The 20,690-nt window shown below is 36.3% G+C and overlaps 1 protein-coding gene across 3 annotated transcripts; it reads right to left on the bottom strand.

Moving 5' to 3' along the window:
• Positions 1 to 352: 352 nt before the first annotated feature.
• LOC149030101 (NAD-dependent malic enzyme 59 kDa isoform, mitochondrial-like) lies at positions 353 to 20,445 on the bottom strand. Of its 3 annotated transcripts, XM_089142413.1 has the most exons (20): positions 20,161 to 20,445; positions 19,923 to 20,062; positions 17,625 to 17,721; positions 16,231 to 16,349; positions 15,974 to 16,141; positions 14,300 to 14,428; positions 13,007 to 13,067; positions 11,895 to 11,998; positions 11,726 to 11,809; positions 11,497 to 11,603; positions 11,259 to 11,358; positions 10,617 to 10,730; positions 10,396 to 10,461; positions 7,126 to 7,198; positions 6,912 to 6,998; positions 6,579 to 6,633; positions 6,410 to 6,481; positions 2,212 to 2,274; positions 1,173 to 1,287; positions 353 to 754 (listed from the first exon to the last, which is right to left on the bottom strand). In XM_089142413.1, the coding sequence occupies exons 2-20, from the start codon at positions 20,049 to 20,051 to the stop codon at positions 686 to 688; spliced, it is 1,812 nt and encodes a 603-aa protein (XP_088998539.1). In that variant the 5' UTR covers positions 20,052 to 20,062; positions 20,161 to 20,445; the 3' UTR covers positions 353 to 685. The 3 variants fall into 3 exon arrangements, with proteins under 3 accessions (XP_088998539.1, XP_088998538.1, XP_088998540.1); XM_089142412.1 differs by having other exon boundaries at positions 19,923 to 20,445; XM_089142414.1 differs by lacking the exon at positions 20,161 to 20,445 and having other exon boundaries at positions 354 to 754; positions 17,625 to 17,699; positions 19,923 to 20,000.
• Positions 20,446 to 20,690: the final 245 nt, after the last annotated feature.

Below are 20,690 nucleotides of genomic sequence, written 5' to 3' on the forward strand. Positions count from 1 at the left end.
ACTCTCACTCTTTTTTTTTGTTGCCAATCCCTGTTTCCAAGGCTTTGCCCTGACTAATCCGGTGTTCGACCCGGGTCGCACACCTGGCTGTGGTGGGTGAGTCTCCCAACAGAGATTTTTTGCATCCACAATGTTTCAATACCGGAACCTTGCTTAAGCGGACCAAGCTGCTTACCACTTGGACCAACCCCTATTAGTCGACTCTATCACTTTTAAGTATGGATCAATGCAAATTCCATCAGTTCACCAGTTTATCTGACATTTGACAGCTTTGAGGTATGATGCAACTTGAATTTTGTAATCACTCATCCGGATTTTGAAGCCCATCAGCTAAAAATAGATCATAAATTCTAAAACTTTTTTACTTGTCTGATCTGTGGCTCCAAAGACTGCTAGCCAGATAACCACTGCCTTTGAATTGAGAAAAAAATCTGGAGTTCTACGTGGAGAAGACTAAGAAACATATGTACATAAAGAAATTCACATCAACAACCAAAATTTGCAGACACGATTCAGTAAGGATCAAATGTCAGTGACCATAGTAATACCACTTAACTCCATTCTCCTAAAATTTTTTGACTGAGTTCAGGCGAATGTGCCGTGAAGAAAGATCATTCCAATGGTAACAAATGAAGATATTAGGTGCCTGAAACTAGCCTGCAGAGAAGTAAAGAACTAGAAAACATTATTCATGAACAAGAGGGCTGTAAATAGGGAACCACATATTCTGAGCAACATATTCAGCCTTCTTCTCCTGCATCCAAATAAATAGATCAATAAACAGGATGCCTAGCGTTTTGTAGCCACAAATAGTAACAGGCAGCCATGCACAGCAAGTGCATATGTCGTGTTAGAGAGAGAGAGAGAGAGAGAAATGACTTGAGACTGAATTTTGAGGAAACTTGTGGCATATCATGGTCCATGTATACCTCAAATTCAAATTATGGGTTGTATCCAAGACACCGTTAGCCATATATATAGAATACTGCATTGTGTGCCAACACAGAACTGTTCTAGTAGTGAAACCAACACCTCTTAGTGAAGAGGTCATGGGTTTGACTCTTGCTAAGGCATATTAATATCTCCATCCCCCGGCTTAATAAAGCCCCTTTGTACCCCAAAAAAAAAAAAAAAAAAAAAATACTGCATTGTGTCTTAGAATTAGTCAATACCTTTGACATGTGCACGAGCTCCCTGGGCCCCACATCGCCATGCCCTTCAGCAAGTTCTTCATCAACAGCTGCTTGGATAACAGCAGCTCCAACCTCAGTGGTAATATGCCTAATACTGCATGGTGCACACAACAATAATGTTACTACATAAGCTAGTACCGTACACTCTAGTAAGTTCTCAACCATATCAAACAGAATGATATCAAAACCAGTGTAGTTTATATCTTAAAATGTTAGAGCACCAAGAATCCCGCAAAACACAAAATAGTTTAGAGCCAATCTCAGCCTCCCAGGCCAATGACTGGCGAGTTTTTAACAGCATTTTTCTATTTCAATAAAAATAATTAGAAAAAGACTCCATTCTCATCAACTGTCAAGCCAGCAGAACTCATTAAAGGAGCATTCAGAAAACAAAAAAAAAACAGATCATTTGATTATTAATTTTCTAGTATTTGAATACAAAGCTCATTACGCGAAATGGAATCATCACTATAAGTGTTGAATAAAGTAGAAACAGGTTATGGCACTGCACTAGAATCTCATTCTTATGCTTGCAGGCCCTGCAAGCATAAGCTGCAAGCATAAGAATGAGTTGGGGAGGTGATTCCATGTGTATGTGATCCCGTAAAAGTATTCTACGCCCCAAATCTATGTAATGCCAAATTCATCTCCAGAGTTTTCTTTTCTTTTACTAATTTCAATTCAATCAATAGTTCAATACAATAATAGTTTCTTTTTTTGGTAGAAAGTACAATAAGTAGTTACTTCTAAATTAGTTGCAACTTTTCTGAAGAATCAAACCATGGATTTACAAAAGGGAAGAGATCAAACTGGAAGAATCCCAGCTCACAAATTGGTTTAAAGTTGAAACAGGTAACCGCAGTACCATTTGACTAGAGTTTGGACTGATATGCCAAAACTCAGCCAAGTAGACTTGGAATTGGCAGTGGTAATCCAATGACCAAGTCCAATCCTAAATTATTGAACTAAACCAATAAACCGAAGCAATCATTTTCGTCATCCAGGGTTCAAGAAATACCTTGATATAGAAGGATATAGGATGCCTTTTTGGATTTCTTCATCTGTAATATAGGATGCAAGGCTGTAAAAATAGCACCAAATAATGTCAGTGTCATTTATATTAGGTAAATCAAATTAATACAATGTAGAACACAATTACTCCTGCTAATGTGCTTCAGAGAAGCCAAATGGCAGACTTTAAACTGATGGTTTTGATATTAGGTTCTGCAATCTGCAGCAAGAGCCATTCCAGGAAGAAACGATAGTACCCCAACTTTTATGTACCCCAAAAAAGAGTCCAAAATACATCATGATATCAAAAGGTGGGGGAAGACTCTGAGAATACCAGAAGTATACAAAGTCGAACCCCCTTTCTGACTGCAATGTATTTAATGAGATCATAAAATTTTGCATTAGACAACTGAGTACTTAATAGTTTCTAACTATTGCACACTTAATTCAGATTGATCAAGTGCTGCTCACAAGCTCCACAAAGCATAGCTCAGAAGCCACAAGATCAGTCTCAAATCTGCTTTTTGTAGTCAATAAGTTCAAACAATGTGAAGATAAAGATGCTCCATCCCATTGATTCTTCTTGTTTTATCATTAAAATGACATGTAATACACACATACAAAGAGAGACTGAGAGACGACCCCAAGATGGAATGCATTAGGGTCCACAAACTTCCCAAGCCACCCTTTGTACATTTTTTTTTCTCGTGTATTAAGGTGTGTTAAATTTTTCTATTTTTGGGGTTAGGATTAAGACCATTGGTCAAGAACTCTCAATATATCAGTAATATCTTTTTTCTTTTTCTTTTTCTTTTTTTCGTTTTTTTTTTTGTGAGGGTGGAGGGGTGGGGGGGAACCTGAGATGAGATGGCATACAAGATAATATCTCACTTCTTGATATAAACTCTGGACTCCATACAGATGATGCATATGTAAACCGTGAACTTCTATGCTCACATCATAGTATCATGACAGACTTTCCAGTAGAAGTCCTTTCGTTTTTTAGGCTCCAAAAGGAAAATTTTCAGGTAAAATCAGCTTTTAACCAAAAAATTTCCCTTTACATGGACGACTTTTTCAAGAAAAAATATGAGGAAGCATACAGAGTACAACAACAAAGCCCTGTCCCAACTAAAAGGGCTCGACTAATAAGGAAGCATACAAAGTATTATTTAGAAAAGATAAGGAAAAAAAGTCAGCTGGAATCTAGTGCAAAAATCTCATTCAAATTGGTCCATGAATCAGAAAATACCAGTGCAAGGTGGGTCCTCCATAGGGTAGCCTCAAGGGTGAGATTCTGTGCATTGGGTTTTGTCTCTTTAGTCCACAGAACTGATCAGTATACCTAGTTTTGCTCTCTCAGAAACTTTAAAAGTAAGAGATAAAGTATGAGACCATCAATGCAGAGGCAATCCTTGATTCAGATTGAGTGGATTAGATAAATTTTGATACAATTGGATCAGAACCTGTATGTGAGAGAAAAGTCCTTTAACTAAAGCTGGGGGAAATATAATGTGCTTTCTCTTATTCGTTAGAATTTTTAGGCAAGTTCATGTAATCATGCTAACTAGGTTAGGGATTATTAGATTTTGAAGTTTGAATCTATTGTGTTAATGGATTATTTTAGTTGATCTGGCGACTACCATCCTTCCATTGCATGTTAGTCTTAATCAATAAATGTTAGGAATAATGTTGTCAACTTTATGTCTTCTACAACATCTATTGATCACCCATTTCTCTTAAATATGTGTAATTTACTTAGTAACATGTGCTCTACTACTACTCTCTGGAGGTAACATCTTCACAATGATCATCAGTTTAGTATTCTTGATCTTCTTGGTTATTAATGCCAAATGCGTGGTGTGAGATTAAATGGCAACTCAACAATTTCTTTGCCCTCAACGCCTCTTTTTTTAAGGAAGTAATCCCTTCAACAGCCTTTGAAGGCTATAGGGGTATCCATAGTATGAACAAGGAGGATGTTTTCTGTTCAAATCATTCTTGTTAGCCCCAATACAGATAAGCACAGGGGTAATTTCTTAAAATGTTTCTTTCTGTTGAGTCCTGGCTATAGATAAAGCACAACCAAGTCAAGATGATAAGGATCACACCTTGTGCTAGAGATTTTACCATTTCTGTAGGAACTGGAGTTGCATCTCTTTTCCATTTCCATTCAAGAGTCTAATGTGTCAGTTGAGAATCAAAGGAGAATCAATTTTTCAATAATGAAGAAGTCCCTTTATTTATATATCTGATATACCGCTGTCACAGCGTCGATAAGCAGATCTTTGGGACCTAGGAAATCAAGCTTAGTGTTACAAACCTAAGTTTGGCACTGGTTTATGCCAAATATCATTTAAGTAAATGAAATAAAAATTTTGCACAAAAAATATGAAATAAAATTACCCTCCATTAGAATCCAATAATAATCGTTTCAAATTAAAATTCCAAAAATATAACAAATCAACCCCTAAGTTCAAGAACTTCAGGTGATAGGTGAAATTTTCAACTTTTCTAATGTTGAAGTATTTCTCAAATCTAAAAATTTTGTAAATTTTAATTGGTAATGTGTTGTTAAAGACCAAAAGTGTGATACAATATTCATCTATTTTTATTTAAAAATTTATTTTCATTTAGAGCAATTTTGACAGCATTTGCTCACATCAGAGAAGCTCTTGTCAGAAGATAACTCCTTCAGATCAGTTTTAAGCAATCTTGGATTAGTTGGAAAGCTGGTTTTGTTTTCTACCTAGTATAAAAAGTTTTATATATAAAATCATTTAACCAGTCAAACTTCTCAAAGAACAAAAGTTATTTCTAAATCTAGAGCAGTTTAAGTTTTCATAGATAAGATATGAGAATAGTAGAAACCAGATACAGGACTAGGTATACCAGGACAATGATCAATTCAAAGAGCCATACAAACCAAATGTAAGTTCGATTATTTCAAACTTCCAATGGCTTGCTTCTTCAGTTTTTTTCTCTTCTAGTTCTATGTCGATATTTAGTGTCTTCTAATTTTATGTTGGTTTGATGATTTGACATGCCTCAATGTCGATTTTTTATGACTTGATGTGACTTTTTTATGACTTGATGTGGCTTTATGTTGATTTTTAATGATATAAGTCATTTATTGTAGCATACTGATTAACGTTCGAAAAGATGCAAAAAAATTAACAGCTGGACCTTTGATTGCCTAGGCAGGGGACCTCAGCACTTGGGCACCGCCCCCCCCCCCAACAAACACTTCAATTGCCTTGGCAACTTTGAGTCTTTGATGAGATTATGAGAGAACTGATAAGAAAAGTAAGGTGGTTATGAGTTATGACTCATTGTTACTATCTATAACTAGACAATGACTAGCAATAGCTATCTCAAAATTGCTTCTAATGCCCTTTTGAGCCTCAAAGATAGAACAAGTTCCTTTGTTATTCTTAGGAACATATACAAATTGCATAAAAAATAAATAAAAGCATAAGAAAGCTGCATCCATTTGCCAGCTTCCTAATTAGTTACAGGGAAAAGGAATGCCATCTGGTTATGTGCTGCAGCATGTGCCTGCAAGACACAGCCAGATGCAAAAAGACTGACACAGCCCTGGCTTATCATGGAGGGTTCCAGCTGTGTCTGGACACAGATACAGGCTGACAACACATTCAGATGATATTCTTTCTCCCATAATTGTTTATACTCATACTATTAGTCACTGCATTTGTTAAGTGCAGAACTTCTAAGTTCAGATCATCACCACTCATGCTTATTCCCATAACTCAACTATCAAAGTTTGTAGATGTGCTTCTAGCACAGTGGTGGCCAGCTTCTATGTGGAGGCAGTTGCTCCAAGGAGGTCACGGGTTCGAACCTCCGTCCCTCTACACCTTCCCCCCCCTTGAGGCTATGGGCCCCAATCATTATGATTGGTTGATGATGACCCCCAAAAAAAATCAAAAAACAAAATCCTAATTATCTCATTGAAAATCATTTGGATTGGCAACTTTGGAATATATTGGAGCCTGTAATGCTAATTACTCCCTAACATTTGGCAATTTTCTAAGAGACAGTCATTATGGAACAGAAGGACTCTTTGCATCATGTTCCATCAGGAAGCCAATCAGTTAAAAGATTCATAAACATTATCCAATTGAGGACATAGCATTCGATTGATTTAGCATGAGAAAGTAGGATTATGAAGCATGTAGGGTTACCACTCAGCAGCTGCCTGCAGCATCCCATCTGAAATTAAACGAGCACCTGAAAGAAGAGCTCCCAGACCAATCCTGAATTGAATGTAATGCTGCATTAGATAAAGGAATACTGCCAGGATAGAATATGGGAGGTTTCAAAACACTAGCAAATGGCTGAATCAGTACATACCCCGGAAACAAATACATGTTATTTGCCTGATTAACATGACCTATTTTTCCATTCTCTGCACAAAAGAAGATGATAACTAATATACACTCAAACAAAAAGGTCAAGAAATTGCTGAACTGCAGCAAACTGTAAAAGCACCTATCAGAAAGTGAGGGCATCTTATGGGAATACATGTTTTCCTTCTCTAAATAGGAAAGTAATAGTCAAAGGCTGAGCACCAAAACATGAGTTCTAGGTCAAAGAGCTTCTTAATTATATTATTATTAATTTTCTTTGTGCAAGTGTGTGTGTGGAGGAAGAAGAGAACAAAATTTTTGTAAGCTGGAAAAATACCAAGATGAACATTTTCAAAAGGACTCCCGCTAGCAAAAACTATGTTGTCTCCAGCATATTTGAATGCATCAGTGGCTGTGCATTCAGCTGTTCCATAGAAGAAGCAAAAGAAGAGAATGTTGAATAACAAAATGCAAGACAGAATCAGAATATATTAAATGGAGGAGACAAGTAAAGCATCCCAGGTTAAACAAATGTGATTGGAAAGACAAACCATTCAGTGTAGGGTTTGACATTGCAAATATTGCAGGCCTGGGGGAGTCTGACTCTTGCATGGCTTTTAGCACCTGTCATCAACTTCCAATATGATGTCAAGCAATCTAAATATTGAGTCTCTTCAACTGCTAAGAAACAAGCACATATTCATGGCACCACAACTAATATTAATCAATGTAACATAAGTACTACTTAACAACTCTGCTAAGGCAGAAGCAATTTTCACTTCCTGAAGTTAACACTACATACCAGGATATTCTAACAAACCAAAATGCACGGACTTGTCTATGACTCTATATGGCTAAAGAGTGAGAACAGTTAAAAAGTTATTACTAACAGGTGTAACAATTCAACAAGCCCTAACCTAACTAAATGGGGTCAGCTAAATGGACCTTTGCCTTCCAATCATGGTTATTAAAGCGGCAAAGCGACCAAAGCGATTGGGACTCCGTCTTGGCGTTTAATCGACTAAGCGGCGCTTAGGCGGCAATAAAGCGACCAAAGCGGTTTAGTCAATATTTTTAATTTAACTACTTTTAAACTACTTTTTATAATAAACTAAAGTACTAAACATACATTCAACAATCACATTCATAAAAATAAAAATAAAAAAACATTCAAGAATCACAATTATGAATATGGCTCATTATTCCGATTTCCAAGTCATTGTTTATTTAATGATTCATTGATTATCAATGTTGAATATGGCTCATGAATTATTTTTAACATGACTTTTTTGTTAACTATACATGAGTAATATTCAAATTGGAATCAGAATTGATGTATCCATTTTTTCCTTTTTCTAACCAAACAGTGACGACATGATAAATTAATAGATCTCATTATTCCGATTTTTCATTGATTATCAATGTTGAATATGGCTCATGCTTCACATTATGTTGCCGACGGGCATTTTGGGCCTTGGAGTTCATTTGCAAATTAGGCCTTGATTCCGAAATGGCTCACATATTTAAATTTATATTGTAGAATAAATTATGATTAAAAAAATAATATTCACAAATAAAAAAATGTATAAAAAGCGGCTGCTTTAGCATCTAGGCGACAATATGGCGCAAAAGGCGGCAAAGCGGTAGTGCCTAAGCAAAAAAGCGGCAAGAAATCATCTCGTTAGTTAAGCGGTTCAAAAACCGCTTTGCCACCTATGCATGCCTAGGCAGACGCTTGGTAATTATGCTTCCAATCAGCTCTATTGAGGCCATACTAAATACAAAGCCTAAGCCATGCATATCCTTTCTCAACAATTCTCCTAAGGTCATTTAGGTCTGCCTACTAGCTTTTTTTAGTTTCTTCAATCTGGATTAAATCACACCTCTATATAGGGGCATTTAAACGCCACCATTAAATGTGGTTGTGCCACCTCAAACAACTTTCTCGTAGCCTACCATTTATGAAAGCTACTCTTGAACCAACTCTAATATGATCATTCCTTACTTTATCTTTCCTACCTTTTCTGTCCATCAAACTTAGCATCCTTATTTCTGTTACATTGAGTTTATCTATATGATGCTTCTTAACAGCCCAACACTATGTGATAGGTGAAACTATAGAAAAAACAAATAAATGCAGAAAATACTTCTAAAACAACATATAACTATAAATTCATATGGAGGATAGTGCAAACTCTAATGCAAGACCAATTTCATGCCGCAGTTCGGCTGCCACATATTTTCGAGCTCAACTATCTTCAAAAATAGTGAGTCATCATAATAATGGTGCAAACTCTAATGCAAGAACAATTTCATGCCGCAATTCAGCTGCCACATCTTTTTGAGCTCAACTATCTTCACAAATAGTGAGTCATCATAATGGAGCTCAATGAGTTGGAAGTTTCTAATATTTGTCTCCATATGCCTGAGATGGAAATTAATAGGTGTTTCCTTCAGTTGACTAGGATTCTATTAGTCTGCAACAAAATTGTAGAGTTTTGGCCTGTGCAAAATGAGAGTTAGTGATTTATATACATAATGGTGCTCCATCAAGTGAGGGAATGCTAGATTGAGCTGGTCTAATATGAGATAGGTTGACGGTTTTGATTTAATATATTTCATCAACTATGAAACTTTGGGGATACTGGCCAGGATCTGACATTTAGTATCGTAGTTGGTCAACAAGTCATGGATGGGCTCTAGTCACAAAAAGGACGATAGAAGAGTTTTCCTTGGAGTAAAGCCCGTCAAGAAAGGTTACTGCTGCTGAGTAGAAACCCAAGGGCAAAGTGGAGCCTCTTGGAAAGGGGTACCAACAGCCAGAGCGAGAGCAGCTGAGGACGATAGCTGCCAAAGTGTGCTGGTCGGTTTTTATGCCTATTGGGTTTCAATTAGTGTACAAGCACTTGATTCAACCAACCTAGTTTAGGATAGGTTAAACGGCTCTATTTAAATTTCATGCATTCTATCAGCTTTAGGGATATCTCAAGTACCTAAAACTTAACTTGCTCTGTTAATTCAAACACAAAAGGTTGCTTTTTTCCTTTCTCTTTTTTTTTTTTTTTTTTTTTTGGGGGGGGGGGGGGGGGGGGGGGGGGGGGAAGTAAATGGACTTCAGACCCTGGAAAGGACACAAAATATCTACGTTACGTTTCTTAAGGTTCCAACAACGAGATGGTTGTTAAAATCCAACTTCAATGGTGAGATATGAGATATAAATACAACAGAGCCTTTTCCAGATATTTTGGATTGACTGATAACTAAGCCCAGGTTTCCAAATCTTGAATGGGGAGATATAGAAGGACCAGCATCACTGCTATCAGGTCAAAGAGGCTTTGGGAGTACCATTTTCCATTTGGTAACGGCTCCTTCACATAGCTTGACATAAGAGCCCTTTTTAGTAATATATCAATTGGAGTTTCCTTTCCTCTGTTTCTAATAAAATTCCTTTCATATCAAGGAAAAAAGAAACTGTCTTCATCAAACACCAATCCACTTTCCTATAAATAATGCCTATGAAAACAGAAACATCCCACAAGGGGATTTAGCATAAACCCATGGAGGTCACTACTAGAGTAAATAAGAAAATATGTAGAGAAGTCCTCACCAAGTAACCAATGATAATTGAGCTTGTATCAACATCTTTTGAAAAAAAAATCATCAAAATTTAGGAAAACAGACTTTTATCTTAAAAGCATACAATTATACACTTAGAAATCAATTAAAACAAAATCTGATAACCTTTACAGGTTAATCCTATCATATATGCAACAGCATACAAGATTATAGGAAAAAAAACAAGGTCATTCATTTGCACGTACCTCCTCAGTGAAGATACCACCAACACCAGACAGACCTAGAAGCACATGGGGCTTGACCTTCTTGACCTTATAAAAACAAATATTGGGTAACGAAAATTGTTATCTTTTAGTCACAAAGCAAGAAACTCTAGTTTCCTTTTACACAACTAATTACCAAAATGAAAGCAAATCCTAAATAAAAGGTGAAGAAGAGGGATGAAGGATATTTCCACATGAATTACCACTTCAAGGAGACTAGCCCCCTCCCTTAGTCCTTCAATCTCACCAGGACCAAAACCTCTAGCAAAAGGTGCAGCAGCTGGATCAATATGTTTCCTCTCTTTTGTCAGAAGGCCCTAAAACAAAAACATTTTGAGCCTAATGAATAATCGACACAAACTGAATTCAGGCAAACAATTTTATAGTAGATTTCCAGCACATAGATCCATTATGAAAATTTTATACATAACATGAATATCTGTAAACTTCACCTAGATGTTTCCAGCAGATGTAGCTAGAATCACTGTTTTCCGTCCAGACGAAGAAAGGAAAAAGGGGTATTCAGAAAACTGCTGCAATTCTACCATGTTCATAGGATGGACCATGATAATTTAGCAGTCTACTGCTGCAATGTTATCTAGTCTCTATTCATTTTACAGAGGCAAAGGATTAGAATTAACATTTAACCTAACTTGTTTTCTGCAGTATTGATCACAAGGAGTTGAGCAAACGAGAAAATGCAACGTAATGTTCTGAGTAGGGAGGCAATGGTTCACATGCACATTAGTATAAGGGAGAGAGTGGTCTATCTATTTATCAAGTAGCCAGCACGGATTAATGAACAATCTTAAATGAGAAGACAAGTTGCAAGAGAAGAAGCCTACACATTTATCGAGTAGCCAGAACTGAGAGTTTTCCATCTCGCTGTTTCCCATCATTCTTGAAACAGCCTGCTTGGCTGTCTTCAGAACACCTATTCCTGCACTGGATCCAGGTAAAAGCAAAAGATAATGCAAAACAAAGAGATGCAAATAACAAGCCTGTGGACCAAAGTGAGAACCAGAACACTGGCAAGAACGAACACCCCTAATACAGAGTACCAAAGCAATTCACCATGGTTACCTTCCAGCTCCCGCAACAACTATTTTTTGCTTCACAAAATCATTCAGTGGTCGACCCTGTGCTCTAACAGCACCAAGTAGTCCCGCCAGTGCAACACCAGCAGTTCCCTATCAGACATTAATTGTGAGGGCAGTACAAAATACTAATAAGCATTCAAAATTAACCCCACTGGAAAGATTTAAGCATCAGAAATATATTAAATGTCAGGAGACCTCAAGGAGACACCTACCTGTATGTCATCATTGAACATACAAAATCTGTGACGGTATCTTTGCAGAGTTTCAAAAGCCCACTTCATTTGAAAATCTTCAAACTGAAAATAATAAGATCATTGTATAGCTTGGATAAAAACCATTAAAGTTGGTATCATTTTAATCTTGTTTCTAAAAGAAATGGACCTGTACAATAGCCTTAGGCCAACGTCTGTGAAATGCCTCCATTAATTCATCGACAATGCTAAGATACTCTTCACCTTCCAACCTTGGTTCTCGTAAACCTAAATCTGCAATACAAAATATTTTTATTATATCTAGTAAAAGGAACAAGTTTACCAATAAATAAAAAAACCAACAGTCATTTAATTAATGAACTTAAACCTTTTTGAGAAGAAAATCAAGGGTTATGCCAAGCCACAAATGGTGGGAACTAAGTATAAATTGCTCAATGAAAAGCATCCATATGATCTAGCATCCAGCCCTTTAAAAGATCTGATCAGTACATATCCAAGAGGAAGTCTACTGCTAGTCACCAAATTGTGGACTCTTGAAGTGGTCAAAATTTTGGCATATTCTTTTTGTGTCTTTCATATTCCAAGGAAGAACTGAGTACCTTCAGTATCAGTTTTCAATATCTTCATTTCATAATTTCAACATCTTGGGAACAGTTTTCAATGTCTTGGGGACAATTTTCCATCTAGAAATTGTTATCTACGGTCAGTTTCAAAAAGGTTTTGCAATCTAGGAGTTTCTTTAATGTTATTTCTATACTCAAGACTTCCACCTCAATATAATGCAAATCCCGGCTGTGCTCAAAGGCACCCATCAAATTTTAAAGCATGACATCTGAGTGTTTTCTTGTGACTTTAGTGGGATTAGGTGAGACTCCTACAGCAGGCAATAGTAGGACTAGCTTGCTGAGTTTATATACTATCTTCTAAGTTTTAGCCATCAACCCTCCATCAATACGTTGACCTTATACCTCCTCCATCATTCAACAGCAATACAGTATATTTGAACTGAATCCAAGCTGAACTATTCAAAATTTCATTTCATTTCCATCCTTCCAGGATGCCTGAAATAACCAAAACTTCGGTTTTGGTGATTTCACCAAAATGTGGAAGGTTTCTATGAAGGTTTCTGAAGAACCTGACTATTTAATTGTGAGAATATTCACCATTTAGCTTCTAAATTTGTCAAAGCCCTACAATTCTGGTTATTGGAATCCCTATTTCACCTTTATGCAACTATCAACAACTTATAATAGCAGAAATAGAGTAAACTATTATACTCACAAAGTTTATCTTGAAGAAGCTTCTCATTGTTGGTACCAACATCCAGCATAACTGGAAGTATCTGTAACAACAATATTGATGTTATTTTTGAGAAATAAAATTTATACAGACACAAAAAAAGGTAAAGGTACAGTTTATCTTCTCCCCCACCCCCACCCCCTTGATGTAATAAATTCACCATGGTTGAAAAATTAAATGGAAACAAATGTTGAAGAGGCAACAACGCTTTATTGACTTGATTTGGAGACCTACCTCATTTGATGTTTCCTCCAAACTTCACATGTTTTTCCATAAACCATTAGCTGATTCCCAAAGAACAGGATTATTGATGTTATCTAGGGTCTGGACATCTCCCTTCTTCGCCCACTAGTCTGGGCTGCCTAGCTGGAGCTTTGATCCACTCCTCTATGACTTCTTCTCCCCCCCCCCCCCTTTTCCCTCCCCTTCCTGGAGTTGTTAGCATATATTGTTTACTCCACCCAAAAAAAAAAAAGCATATATTATTCAATATTCATCCACCAAAAAAGTGTTATTAGATCTTTGCTAAGACTGAAAAAAAAGTAAGTCAGCTTGAAGAATGTCATAAAGTGATAGTGAAGTTCTCCATGAAGTCAACCTAAGCACGTGATTCCTAATAGGATAAGTAGAATTTGCTTGCAAAACTCATTTTATTCCTGTTTTAATTTTTAATGACCCAGGCCATCATGTTCTTGGTCTACTAGCAGGATCAAGATATCATATTCATTTTGCATCTTTATTTTCACTTTTGAGTAAAATTTTCAGTTATCCGTTGCACCAAAAAAAAATGAAGTCAAAACTAAAATGTGTAGATGTGTATTTATTGCAATTTTTCTGGATAAGTAAATGACTGAACCAGCACAAGGAAGACAACAAAACCACATCGGTAAAGATCTCCCTGGATAAATATCTAAACCTCCCTAGATAGTCAAGCATATCTGCTTCCTCACTAGCAGATCCTGGAAGTCTTAAACCAAAAAGAAGAAGAAAACTATGGTTAAGGTAAGTGCCCGACTCTTTTATCACACAAGAAATGAAACATCTTACCAATGGGAGTAGTTCACAGGCATGAGTATACACCTCATATAAAGCATCAGTGGAGTGTGCAAGTAAATAAACTGTTGTTTGTGCATGGGCATGTACACACATGAGTGTGTGAGTGTGCATATGTAAGAGAGTGTCTGAAGACACATCTGCACCAGCACGAGCCACCCACTGGGAGGGGAACATGGAGGGGGGGGGGGAGAAAGCTTTAGCAGGAGATTCAGTACATACTCTCTGTGGGTTGATGCCCGCAGCAGCAACATAAATATCAAGTTTCCCAATGGGTATTCCAATTCCCTGAACTCCAAGGTCTCCCAGGCCAAGAATACGACTGCCATCTGTCAGCACTATCATATCCACCTGTATAAATACATAGAAACTCCACAATATAACAAACCCAATGATGAACATGCTCTTAAGCTGCAAATTCGGCTGTCGTAGTATGCTTAGGTTGCACAATAGAGAAAACAACCATTGTCGTCTAAGATAAAATAAATCTCCAAGAATAATGTTGGCTAACTGAAGCAGATGCATAATTACATGAGAATAAAGAAAAATTGGTCATGCATATCTTGAATCAGAAAACCCTTGATTCAGGCAAACTACTTGACCTAAAAATCTGAACCATCCAGGTTGCTTGCTGATTATAACTTCTTTTTCAAAGAAATACAAAAATGTACACTACCAGCAGCTTGATGCATTTTAAACATGGCAAAATCCAAGACTATAATTAAATGGACACATTAACAATCACATAGAAATGCTTTAATGAAAGTAAAATTAGTATGGTAACTTAAAAATCTGATAGATAAATCAAAAGAATAAAATCAATTGATGAAGTCTCTGATTTTTACATGAATTATGGGTGTCAAAATCTGAAAGCATGGGCAAAATAGTCAAACTCAGCAAAGCCCCCAGAATTGCAACTACATCATTTATATTACCTCAATATGTTGCATTCAGTCCAAGGGTCGTCTAGAATAATTCTTATATAATAAAAAAATCCATACATACCACGAATGCTACAAAATTACATTCAATATAGTGATGGTTTTAGCTAGCATGAGAAGGCATAAATCGCTATGTGTGCAAGGAGATTTGCACTTGCACGTGTAGTAGTGCTGGACAAATGGTGGTGGTAGTAGACATATCCATGCCACATCAATGTTGAAGAAAGTGTCCACACGTACCACAGAGAGGTCTAGCTCCTGTTTGGAAGCATTCGGTTATGTAAACTAGACCTGTAAACGGATCAAATTCAGTTTGGATACACCAGTATCCGAATCCGAATAGCAAAACCACTATCCGAATCCGAATCCAGCCAAAATTTAGAGAAAGCATCCGAATTCGAATCCGAAACCCAAACTTTATCGGATATCCGATAATAATCCGATCCGATAAACTATCCGATCATTAATTGGTGATTGTCACTTCTTTTTTTTTATTTCCGATTACGGATTACCTGTTTCTGAATCTGATTATTAGCCCCTTTTTTAGAGAAAAGTGTTTAATACTTCACTCTAACCGGATAATTTATCCGGTTTCCAAATCCGATTATCATCCCTTTTCAAAGAAAAAAATGTTGAATACTTTACTCTATCCGGATATTATCCGATCTGATAAGCAATTATCCGAATCCGAATCCAATTGTTTAGTGGACAGATATGGATATTTTCCGGTAAGAAAAATTTCGAATACGGATACCCTTAAACGAATACAAATGCGAATTCGGAGGCGGATTTTGGCTATCCATTTACAAGTCTAATGTAAACCCTCCAATGGAAGGATGGTTCACCAAGCATATGGCGCTAACAAAACCAGGGTTTGACAAATTGAAAACATGCATATCATCACAAGGCAATATAATGACTCATCTGTCAAAGATTTCAGAGATTGACAGGATACCTGTTGAGCTGGCCAATTGTAAATCATGGACATCATCTCTCCTTTATCTTTTGTACTGAAATACATACCACGTGGACGTCTAAATAAGCCACAATAATTTTGGCAAACCAATCCCACTGTTGGAGTGTATATTATTGGAGCAAACTGTTCAATATTATCAATAAGAACCTGGAGGGGCCAATGAAAAACAACTTAGATTTAACACAACTTTTATAACCCTGTACAAAATTGAAAATTATATTGTGGATTGAACTTACTCTATAATACAATGTCTCATTCCTGTCATGCAGTCGATTCAGAATTCTCCATTTAGCCAATGATACAATATCTTCCGGTTGACCGCGGGTGTTTCTCTCCAAAGATCTATATGACTCCACTGGCATTACAAAATAATATACAACATTAAAAAAATTTCCCTATTTCAATGAAATATGGTCCAAAAATCCTCAAAAAATGAGACACAGATAAGTGAAATGCATAGAGATAGTCATATGCCTCTATTTTACAAATGTTTCTTTTCACTTTTGTCTTATGAATACATTTCAAGATAATGTTGGAGCCTCGAAGGTTAAAAGGGAAAAAACATAATTTATATTCTAGAGACTTGGGCTTCTTTATATTAAGTCGACACAGGTTCAAATTCAGACTTAAACGGCTCTGAACCAATTATATGGAGGAATTCAATCCTGTTGGTTGAGTAAACCCTCTCACAAAGCTGTCGAAGACAAACTATTCCTCTCCTCCCTAAATTCTACCTGAACATTGCATGACAGAATCCTGTCATATGGCAAGTCCTGGTTATCTTTTCCTTTCATATTTTTTTTTTTCCTATAGAAAAAGTCCTAAATTTTCATTCATGACCCTTTCTATTTCTCTGTTCCCACACAATTTCGCCCTTCATCTAGAAGGGAAAGATTAAATCACCACACTATCTACAAATACGTTTACTATTTGAATGTCCCAATGGAATTTTGACATTTAAAGATACAAAATAAGGGCCATAAATACCCACCAAATTCTCAGTTCATCAACATAATACACGGAGAATTTAGTAATAAGTAAAGCACCCATTGATCAATTGATCAGTTAATTTCATACAATTGAAGCATGTGAATCCTCCCCATACATATTGCATGCTAAGAGGGTCCGCTGAACAAACAAGTCAAAAGGTAATTACTTATTTGCACCCTACAACATGTTTTAAAGGTCTGTGGTTACTCTCATTCTTCATTTCCCCTTTCTCCCCTATGGGTTTTATTTTTATTTTCTACTCCCTATGTGGTTACTCTCGTTCTTCATTTCCTCCTCTTCCATAGCTTTTATTTTCCTTACCCCCAACCCCCCACACTAACGCAACCCTCTCTTATCTGCATGAAGCATAAATCAAAATTTCTTGAACATCATAAAGCTTTTGGAATGAGTAGCAATTCTTCTGATTCTTTATGTCCCTAAAATTAACAAACCACATTCACATTGAAGTACCAAATGGAGGTTATGTAGTTCATGATTTGCAATTTAGCATACTCTATTGTTGATTACGTTTATGAGTCCAGACTATACTACATCATGAACAGAACGAAATTAACATGAACAGTTGTCAACACAAGCCTACTGACAGAATTTGAAAGGATGCTGAGGCCATCAGACTTACTGAAACGTTCATATTGCTGCTCAACAGATATGACACGCGGTGGAAGGAGACCACGAAGTCCAAGTCTATCTCTTTCTGTCAAAGGGAAACCAGTATCCTACTTTCAACAAAATTAAAATAAAAATAAGGAAGCTTCACATAATCCAATAAAAATAAACCATTTAATGTGTTATCTACAGGCACTCTTTTGAAAGATACTACTAAAATTAAGAAGAGCTATTAATATGGAAAGAATTATATCAGTGGCAACCTTTCCAAGAATGTTTAGATTTTCACAAACCAAATATGTCATAAATCTATAAGAGTTTTCTGAAGTTTTACCACATGTATACAACCCATTGTTTTTCATTATACATTAAATGAATGGAATTCTGATATAACGATAAAGATAAGTAAAAAAACACCAAAAAAAAAAAAAAAGGCACCAGTTTAGTAAGTTAAAATTACATAAGTTTTATATCATAGCTCAAAACCTATATTCACCAACTAACAAACGACCATTGACTTGCTTTCCTACACCCTCCCAGAACAAAAGAAAAAGGGGGAAGGAGAAGAGTTGTTCAATGCATGTAAGTAAAAAGATACTATTAAAATTATGAAGAATACTAATGTGGAAAGAATTATATTAATCTCAACCTTTCAATGGATGTTTTGATTTTTTTACACCAAATAAGTCATAAACCTGTAAGAGTTTTCTGAAGTCTTACCACATGTATACAACCCCATTGTTTTTCATTATACAATAAATGATGCAATTCTATAGTGGTTAAAAAAACAGCAGCATTTTAGAAAGTTAGAAATTCGTAAATTTTCATAACAGAGCTCAAAAACTATATTCACCCACTAACAGATAACCATTGACTTGCTTTCATACATCTCTCCCAAAAGGAAAAGGGGGAAGGAGAAGAATTGTTCAATGCATGTAAACATAAAACTCGAGTGGACAAGTACAACACATTGACATAAAAAAAAATTGTGTACAAGAAAACTACATCAACTATTCAAATGACAGTCATAAATGCAAAGTGGACTACAATCATCCAACATTTTCTCCTCCAAAATAGCAACAATTCCATAAAGTTTAAGCAAAGCAGAACGCTTATACACAATTCAATCATTACAGTGAAAATGCACAGTTTCCTACGGGAGACGTAAATGTGGAAGTAAATCTTTGGTTATATAGTACTGAAGAACTTCACAAACTCATACGAAATACGACTGGAACTTGAAGGTTCAGATGAAAGGAAAGTGTTAGACAACTGTCCCGACAAAAAAAATGGACATAAACTTCCAGAGGCATGTTAGTGTAATGTGTACTAATATGCTAACATAAATCATGTGACTCAAACTCAAGTACATGAATCTAAGAAAAAATGACTTATAATGCTGGAAATTCAGTAGTATGTAATTCATTTGCTATTAAATGAATTTAAAAAGTTAAGTACCCATGTAGATCCATGACACAAATTACATGAAATGAATTTTGGACGCAGAAGAAGGTGACAGTCCAGGCGGTGAGAACAGAGAGCAATAATGTTACTGAAAGGAAGTGTCTTTAAGTACCAGTAAAAATTTTCCAAATTGAACAAATGCATCCATATTTGGTTTTGTACGTTTGGGCTTGCCTGTGATGGTAAGATTATTGTTCTTTTATTTTAGGATGATTGTTTTTCTTGCATTTTTTCGGTAAAAATCATACTAATAATTTCATTTTTCCTGTCAAATGGATATTCTAGTTACAGTTTGCTTCCATGTTGAACCAAGGCCCAAGCAAGAGCACTACGAGGTTGGGTTATGTGGATCACGTTTCACACCCAAGTTAGCCACCATTTATGACATTTAGATATTCATTTCAATAATAAAAAAATAATATTCTGACAGGTTTACTAGTATTTTAGCTAAAGTTCGGTCTTTGTCCTCCTCTTTGTTTTATTTTCTTCCAGGACCACAAGCCGTTCTGAGCTTAGAAAGGTATGTAATGTATCGGCTCAGGAAGCGTCAAATTTCCCCTAGGCATTCAAATTAGAACCAACTGCAAGAGTATTACAAGATCTAAAAATCCAAGGATGAACCTACATTGACAACAAATACGTCTACGACTCTTAAGTGTACGCTTTCAATTGAAATCAACATAAATCTAATCTGTTCAATGCAAACTCGCTTCATTTCCAGCATAACTCTCCACGTTTTACAGAAAATAGTTGATACAGTTTTGATCGAGAAATAGCTTAACAGATCATTAAAGTCATCCAAGAAGAAAAAACTAAAAGTTAATCAATAAAGATTGCAAGATTTGACCTTATTAAACCACGGATCATGAAGAATATCTGCCCCGCGCTTGTGGACTATGCAAGGAGCTGGAATCGCCGCCGAGAATCGCCGTGTCTGGCGGAGAGTTGATGTAGCAGTTCGAGCTAGTTTCCACATCTTCTTCTGGTCTATATAAATCAAAAACTCAAGAATAATGTGGAGAATGAACTCAAGAACAACTACGCATTTACTGTGAAATTTGAGAGATGAAACATCAAGAGCTCACTTAAAGTTGTTGTTTGTGATCGTTTATTTATACTGATATGATTCCCCTCAATCTGTTTTCCGTCTCAAAATAGTAGAAAGTTAGGAACTGAGACCGAGAACATATTCGGCTGCCCGAAAGAATCACGGGCAGCATTCCTGTATAAAAATAAATAAATAAATAAATAAAAACTGTAAGAGTCAATGATTCTATAAATGAAGCAAAATGGAAATTACGACCAGAGAGAATCGAAATAATTTATAAATCCATGAAACATGGATGGTTCTTAGCTTTTCACGCAGAAGCTGCCCACATATGAACGGGGCAGTCTTGCCATGTTTGCTTTTCAAAGCATACTATTCAAAGACCAGCGATTTTACCCCAAAAATTAAAAAAAATGTAGAAGAGAAAGAAGAAGAAGTCCAGTGGCGTTTCAATCTCACTCAGCGGGTGAGATTTTTTATTATGTTTTATTTGTTTCAAACCAAGCATGTGGGAATTAAGGGACGCGGAGAACCTCACATCAGTCTCCCATGCTCTCTCTCTTTTCT

This window comes from Hakea prostrata, chromosome 1 (assembly GCF_041222555.1).
Source record: "Hakea prostrata isolate BN-2017 chromosome 1, UWA_Hpros_2, whole genome shotgun sequence".
Lineage (NCBI taxonomy): Eukaryota > Viridiplantae > Streptophyta > Magnoliopsida > Proteales > Proteaceae > Hakea > Hakea prostrata.